Genomic DNA, 8520 nt, shown 5'->3' on the forward strand with positions numbered 1-8520 from the left:
TACATATTATGACGATTTGAGATATGAGAAAATCACTTTAACTCACACACAATCATAACTGTTTGATGGGGACTATCACTTTCGAGGTACATCTTATAACTCCCACATCTTCTAAAATACACGCTTGCAATCATATTTAAAGTATTTTGATCGTTTTGCTTTTTATTTTTCTTTTCATATTTTTCTTTTAAGCAAACCATGCATGGGCATATAAAAGATAGAAAAGAAATACCCAATTATGTTAAGCTTTTGACATTCCAATTTTGTTATGCCGAAGAACACAAATGTCATTCATGATTGGCGGGCAACAATGGTGAGATGGTTATTTATGCCTTTCTATTAGGATTTTCTAGTCATTCCCGTCAAAAAGAGTGATACAAGTGTTAAGTACAAGAGATCACTTAACCTTACTCATCACAAACATGAGCCACAAAACTCACTTGCTTAGTTGTGCATAGAGATGCTCATCTAAGTTACAAGAGATACAAAGTTTAGAAAACTTTATTTCAATGGCCATCCAAGGTACACAAATACCAATGTATACAAAACACACATTGTTTTTGTATTTTTATGATTTTTCAATTTTTTTAAAATTTTTATATGAAAAACAAGATAAACAAAACTGAAAACAAACAAAAACATGTTAAACAAAGCAAAGCAAAAAACCTAGACTGACTCAAAATAAAAGCAAAACAAACAAGTTATGCAAAAGCAAAAAAAAGAAAAGAGAAAGAGAAAATTGATAAAATCACTTGGAGCCCTTTTCCTTCCACGCCTTGGAAGAACCTTTCCTTTGAGTATACCTTTGAACCGACAGTGAGGAGGAAGAATTGAAACCGTTCAAGTTTGAAAGGAACATGATGGCTTTGAGAAGATCTCCAAGGGGAGCAAGAGAGAATTGAAACTGATTCTGGCTTCCAGATGCTATCATGTTGTTGCTTTGTTGAGTGGCTAACCACTTATAGCAATTTGGTCGAGTATGATCGGCAACTCCATAATGATGACAAAGATGATGCTTCTTTTGTTTAGGTTTTTGAGAGTTAACCTTCTTAGCCCTAGGGTTTTTAGCTTCCTTCTTATCTTGCTTAGGGGGTGCTTCTAAGATAGATTTATCTTTGTCTATGTTCTCACTAGCTATATTAGTTTTAACATCATTGTTCTCAATAGCATTATTACTAGGAGGAACAAAAACAATAGTACTAGTAAAAGCAATATTAGAAAAAGAGAGACCATACCCTAAACTTGTTCGATCAGAAGCAGATTTCTAAAGATTGAGTATCTTATCAAGCTTTGCACTTGAAGTCCTCTCCAATTGAGTTTTGACGTGAAATAGCTCCGCTTAAAGCTTCTTGGTCTTCTCAGCCAAGAAATTATTCTCGAACATTAGTGCTCCAATAGTCTGATCAGCTTCATCAAACTTTGTGGAAAGCTCTTCATGATCAAGCTCCACATCATTGAGCTTCTTGGTGGTCAGCCTATAAAGTTTCTCATATTTCTCAAAAAACTTGTATAATTTCTCAAAGGTTGTATGGATATCATCTTAATCATCCATCTTCTCAAACTTGGACTCCACCAATTCTTCTTTTTCATCCACATCTTCAACAATCCCTTCAGTAGGATTGATAGTGGCAGTGAAGGCATTCAAGATTCCGTCATCCTCATTGTCGGAATCATCCTTAGGCTCGGTGTCACTCAAAATAGTAGTGAGTGCCTTGCTCTTCCCAATGCTCTTGAGATATGTAGGACACTCCTGTTTCATGTGACTGAAGCCTTAACATCCAAAGCAATTAGGTCCTGTGGGGACAATGTACAGACTGTCATCCCTAACATCCTTCTTCCCTTTGGCTTAACTCTTAAACTGAGAAGAACTGGATTGCCTAGTGATGTAGGACTTCATCTTAGAATCTTCATCGTCTAAAAACTCATTCATGTCACTGCTCTTGGCCTTCAATGCCATGCTCTTGCCTTTACCCGATTTGCCAATTCTAGTTAACCCTAGCTCAGAGGTCTGTAGATAGCCAATCAGCTCTGAAAAGGAATCTTGTCAATATCCTTTGATTCCTCGATCGTCATGATCTTTGCATGGAATCTCTCGAGTAGAGATCTGAGCACTTTCCTCACAATCTTGGGTTCAGGAATGGTTTCCCCAAGATTGAAGGCTGAATTCACTATGTCCTTGAGCTTGGCATAGAACTCATCGAACGAATTATCCTCCTCCATCTTAATTTCTTCAAAGCTTGTAGTGAGCCTCTGAAGCTTTGAATCTTTGACAGCCTTGGTTCCCTTATTGATTGTCTGGAGAATGGTCCATGCCTCCTTAGCAGTTTTAGTAGAGGATATCTTCTTAAACCCCTCATTAATGACTGCACTAAATAAAGCATTCAATGTCCTGCTGTTGAAGTTTGCCGCCTTAATCTTGGCATCATCCCAATCAGCCGGCGCTTCCTTTGGCTTAGTCCACCCAATCTCTACAACTTGTCAGTTGCCACACCTTCTCATCTAGAGACTACAAGAAAGCTCTTATGCGTACTTTCCAATATGCATAGTTAGTGTCATCAAATAAAGGAGGTCTAATTAATGACTGTCCTTTATCCATGACAAACAGGGGTCAATGGATCAACACAACAAAGATTAAAACCTAATCAAAGTGTGCTTGCTCTGATACCACTTTGATAGGTTAAAAACGAATTGACCCCTTGTGATAAATTAACCAATTAATTTAGCCAAGTGAATTAATTAAATTAATTAATATGCAAACACATGATAGCAAAAACAAATCACCAATAAACTAAGTATGCAGTGGAAAATAAATTTGACACGGTGATTTGTTTACAAATGAGAAAAACTAACACGACAAAAACCTCACCGAGTGATTTTAAGGTCACCACTCCCGAAATTCTATTATTATCACAACAAATGGTTACATGTAAAGGAATCACAGTACTTTATACCAACTTACAGTTGAACCCTTACCCCAATACGCAATTGGACTTGTTCTGTAGTGACAATTTCTTCTTTTGATGCACGACTCCCAGTACGTGACTAACCAATTGCACGAATCCCAGTACGTGACTTCAATCACTAATTAGAAAAGATTGTTGGCTACAAAGTTCTTCAGTTCATCCAAGACGAAGTTCAAGAAGATGCTTGATCACAAAACCCTACTGTGCACAAACACATCAACTTCTTCACAAGAACAATGAATTAGGGCAAATTCTGTCTCTGGTTACAATTTGCTTGAACAAACTTTGCTCAACACTTGTGTAACTTGTGAACTCTTTGATGACCCTTAAAATAATCCTTTTATATGTCTAGGGTTGTGAGAAAAGAAAGCCCAAACACATAATCACAGATTGGAGTCAAAACAAAACTGAAATTCTGTTTTTCATAAACCTTGACAAATACCCTATCTGTTGAGCTGCTGTCGAGCCACGGGCTTCAACAGCTCTACATGTCTCGATAGATAGCTAGCTGTCGAGTTTTAATGTACAGTACTTCTTCATCTTGTTTTTTGGACAGATTTGCATCGCTTTAACACTTGATCTTGAAACACAGTTTCTTGAAGTATTAAACACATCCTAGATCTACCCAATTACAAGTAAAGTGCGTTTTGTTAAAGGTTTAGCCAATTATATAAAATAGTGACATATATTGCTAACAAGTGAATCACATATGTCCTAAGAATAAGAAATATACTAAAATTCAAAGCTATATAAAAAATAATAAAATACAAACAAAATGATAGATATAAAATAAGAAATATACTACTATCTTTTTAGTTTATAGGGATAATTACACATAACCCACCTGTGATTTGGGTGAAAATCACTTTGCCCACCCGTGGTTTGAAAAGTATCACTTAACCCACCTGAGGTGTGTTTCCGTCACTCTCTGTAACCCACCTCGGTCTCTGCCGTTACAAAAACACCTTTTAACCCCAAAACAGAACAAAACGCAAATCAAAACCCCCAAAACTCAAACACTTTTTGAGAGAGAGACCCGGGGTGCGATCAGCTTGTTCTTCGTGGTTTGGAGCGTGTGGAGAGGGAGAAAACACTTGTTTTGCATCATCGAACCTAGGCAAGGTATGTGTGACTGCTGTTCATCTGCATTTGGGTCTGTTCTTGATTTAGGGTTTCAGATTTTGTTCAAGTGTGAACTTACTGTGTGAAAGTCTAAATTTGTACTTCCCAAGAATCGTGTTATGTTGAGATGTCTTCATCAAGTGGTAATTTCTCGGGTTCATGTGGACATATGTGCAATGAGCAGACTTGTGTTTTGAGAACAAGTTTGAGTTTGTACAATTTTGGGAGAAGGTTCTTGGGTTGTAGCTGTTATAAGGTTGGTCCTAAGTATCCTTTCTTTGTTTGGATTGATAACCCAACCTGTCCTCGTGGGAATGAAACTGCACCTTTGGCTCTAGAGAAGATGTCTAGGCTTCAAACTGCTCTCCAACTTGCAAATGAGAGGGAAAGGACAGCTTTGGAAACGGCAGAAGAAGCTAGGCAAATGGCAGAAAAGGCTCTTGAAGAGGAAGCCAAAGCCAAGGAGAGGGAGAGAAAGGCTCGAGCTGTCTGTGCAAAAGCTAAGGAAAAAGCCATTCTTGCTGAAGAGAAACAAAAAATGTGGAAGTCTGCATGCATTTTGTCATGGATCTTTTTTGTTATTGTTATGTTGTTGTGTTTTGGCTTAATTGAGTTCTCTGGAGTGAAAAGACCTAGATTGTTGCCCCTGAAGTAGTTAATTAGTTAGTAGAGATAGTTATGGCAATGGTGTTAATGAATTTGCATTGTAATAGCACTAGCCTACTGATGTAATGTTTTGATGCGTCAATGAATGAAGAATTGGTCAATTATTGAGTATTTTGTGCATATCATAACAACCATTCAATGGAAGAAGTAATGGTCAATTATCAATTTGGCTGTGAATACCATAACAACCATTCCACAATAAAAACTTCCATACACTATATTAGAAAAATATACTTGGACACAATTTGTAGTAGCAATAAATAAACTTCCATATAATTTGGTTGTGCATACCATAACAACCATTTCACAATAAAAACTTCTATACACTCTATTAGAAAAATATACTTGGACACAATTTGTAGTAGCAATAAATAAACTTTCATATAATCTAGTTTGGACAAATATTGTTCCATACAAACTGTAATATCACAACTTTCATATGACAACGTAGAGTGTATTGTACCTTAATTACAAAAAAGCACATTCCAAGGCCAGTAGTGATTGTTTTTTACACTAATTAATAATTACAAAAAAGCACATTCCAAGGCCAGCAGTGATTGTTTTTTACACTAATTGATAATTACAAAAGGCCAACAGTGGTCTTCACAAAAAAAAAAAACCAAAAAGGCCCACATGTTCCCACTAGCTTTACTCCCAATGCTGGCATGCGTACCCACTAGCTTCATTCATTTCTTGCCTTTACTCTTTCCTCTTTCCACCCACTGGATTCATTTTTGGTGGCCTTTGTGCAGCAAGCTGTCCTCTAGTCCTCACACCACCAGTGCTCCCACTTGCATGTGAAGGCTACAAAATAAAAAATAGATCCACTTGTTAAAAAATATCCCAAGCTACACAACCATCCAGGACTAAGTTACCTGTGAAGAACTTGGTAAGGTATCCCAGGTCTCCCTAGGTGTGTGAAACTCTGGTTGTGAGGAAGAGAACCATCCTGCTCTCTTGTGAGATGGCCTAGGTTGATTTCCTTGCTGTGAGGATGAAGGCTGAGTGGCAGACATCATGTTGTAGGTCTGGGTAGGCTGCTGGGATGGTGGCTGAGGTGCAGGCTGAGGTGCAGATCTAGGTGCAGGCACCCCTTCCCTTGCCTGCAACAAAACCCAGTTTCAATACAGTGTGTATTGTAAGTTTAAAAACCCAGTTTTTTTGTTTTTTTGTAGGTCTGTAAGTTCTATACAGTGTCTATTCAATACAGTGTTTTTTTCCATTTACTTACAGCTTTTTCTCTTTGAAGTCTCTGTCTCCTCTGCCATGGTGTCTCCCCAGTGATGCCAGCCTTGCACCCTCTTGAGTTATGCCCTTCCTTTTTGCATTTCCCACATCTTACAGGTCTGTTCTGTCTACTTGCTTTGTAAGGGTTCCTAGGCTCATCAGAAGCCCTCTTTCTTTGCTTGGGTGGTCTGCCTGGTGGTTTGTATATGTGAGGTGCCAGGGGAGCAGGCTATCCAGTCTCAGCCCATTCTGACTGGCCAGCCATGGGAGGAAGTACCTCCTTGTATATCTCCATGTAAGTTTCTTTGAAGTAGCATGGGTGGGTATAGTCTTCTGGTGTCTCAATGTTTGTATAAATGGCTGTTATGGCATGTTTGCAGGGAATGCCATTTAAATCCCAAGACCTACAACTACATGTCTTCTTCACCAAATCAACTACATGCCTCTCATACTGACTGCCTACCTCATAAAGGAAACTACCAGCTGGGGTAGCACTAAATGCCTTACTTTCAACCTTCAATTTCTCAAACCTATCTTGTATGCTTGGACACAACTTTCCAGCATACTTCTGTATCCCTTCCCTTTTTGTGTAAAGCCTAGTCATAAGTCTAACCCTAATCCACTCCAACATTGCCAAGATAGGTTTGTCCCTAGACTTCAATATCATTGCATTAAAAGACTCACTCAAATTATTTACCAAACAATCTGTTAAGGCCCTAGGAGTGAAGTGTGACCTTGTCCACTGTGCAGGTGCAATGTTTGCAAGATACTCATATGCCTTTTCATCCAAATCCCTTATGTACTGCATGCATCTCTCAAACTCCCTTACTGTTGTGGCAGCAGCACACCTCCACAATGCATCCTTCAGCTCCAATCCCTTGTGATCAACTTTAAAATTGTTGTAGATGTGTTTCACACAGTATCTATGCTCCACGATAGGGAATAGTGTCTCTATTGCAGGTATAAGCCCCTGTAAATAAGCAAACCAACAAACAAAACAAATTAGTTCAGCAAACAAAGTCAACTATTCAAGTGTAACTGAATAAAACAAAACTTGCATACCTTTTGCCTATCAGAAATGAAGACCAACTGAAACTCCTCTAGCCTCCCTATATCATCAGCAAAAATTTCCAAAAACCATATCCAAGACTCCCTGGTTTCTTGTTTCACAACAGTCATGGCTACTGGAAAAATGTTGTCATTTGCATCCTTGGCAATGGCAGATAAGATTTGCCCACCAAATCTATGCTTTATGTGACAACCATCTAAACCTATAAATAGCCTGCATCCACCTAAAAATCCTACCTTCTGAGCATTGAACCTAACATACATCCTCTTAAATTTTGGCTGGGAAGTCTCCTCAGCCATTTCTGTCTGCAGTATAACCCTACTCCCCTTGTCTACAGTGGTTATCATTTGTGCATAGTCCCTAAGGACACCATATTGCAGTTGCTCATCTCCATTTATCAAATCCTTTACCTTTCTCTTTGACCTATACACTTAGTTTATACTTAGGTCAACAGATAAATTTTGCATCACATGGTTGTGTACACCACTCACCTCTTAATTTGGATTTTTACTAAAATCCTCAATGAACCTCTTAGCAACATAAGCTGATGTTGCTTGGCTGTTTTTGAAAGACTTGGGACAAGTACAGTCATCAGTCAAGGTCTTAATTTGAAATGTTAGCTCTCCACTTATTTGAGATGCATGACATCTCCACCCACACCCATTCTTGCAGTGAACTGATATCTTGGTTCTCTCATTAAGCTTGAATTTGATGTCAATAGGTTTTTTGATTGCATACTCCCTCAAAGCAACTCTGAAAACCTTTGCATTAGGGAACTTCATCTCCTTCTTCAGTACAATATTTCTCATGTCACTCTTAGCATTAAACTCTACTTGCTCAGGTACGTGCTCATCATCAAACCCATCCATGCTTACCAGGTCATCCTCAAAGGCTGGCTCAACCCACTCAGGGTCTGCATGGAATGCATTGCTTGATTCTGGGGCTGTGTGGGGTGCATTGCTTGATTCTGGGGCTGTGTGGGGTACATTACTTGATTCTGGGTTTGTATTGGGAGCAGAACCTTGTGGAGCTGAGTTTTAAGCAGCAAATATATCATCACCAAAGTCATCCCCCTCTAGGCCTTCATTTAGCCAATCATCATCATCATCATCATCTCCTTCAACATTCTGTTCTTCATCTCTTGCATCAATGTCAACATCCTCAACATCTTTTTCATCATCACTCTCATCATCACTCTCATCATCTTCATCATTATCACTATCCAATTCTATTTCAACCCTTACTGCATCACCACTTACATCACCACCTGCATGACCACCTACATCATCTACCACTCCCCCTCCATCACCACCTACACCACCATCTGCCACTCCCCCTGCATCAGGATACTCAACTGCCAATGGCTCCACATCTATGTCAGTATAGATTATGATTTTTTCAGCATACCATGCCTTATGAAGGTTAGTTATGTTTACGACATCTGTATCCGTTTCTATGTCTCTTAAATCATGC

The 8520-nt window shown here is 38.8% G+C and overlaps 1 protein-coding gene across 1 annotated transcript; it reads right to left on the reverse strand.

Annotated features, from left to right (window-relative positions):
- Nucleotides 1-5385: 5385 nt before the first annotated feature.
- On the reverse strand, nucleotides 5386-7916 carry LOC115972738. The gene is made up of 6 exons (XM_031093001.1): nucleotides 7576-7916; nucleotides 7041-7470; nucleotides 6256-6948; nucleotides 5983-6207; nucleotides 5627-5854; nucleotides 5386-5555 (listed from the first exon to the last, which is right to left on the reverse strand). The coding sequence occupies exons 1-6, from the start codon at nucleotides 7914-7916 to the stop codon at nucleotides 5451-5453; spliced, it is 2022 nt and encodes a 673-aa protein (XP_030948861.1). The 3' UTR covers nucleotides 5386-5450.
- Nucleotides 7917-8520: the final 604 nt, after the last annotated feature.

The sequence above is a fragment of the Quercus lobata genome, chromosome 2 (genome assembly GCF_001633185.2).
Source record: "Quercus lobata isolate SW786 chromosome 2, ValleyOak3.0 Primary Assembly, whole genome shotgun sequence".
Taxonomy (NCBI): domain Eukaryota; kingdom Viridiplantae; phylum Streptophyta; class Magnoliopsida; order Fagales; family Fagaceae; genus Quercus; species Quercus lobata.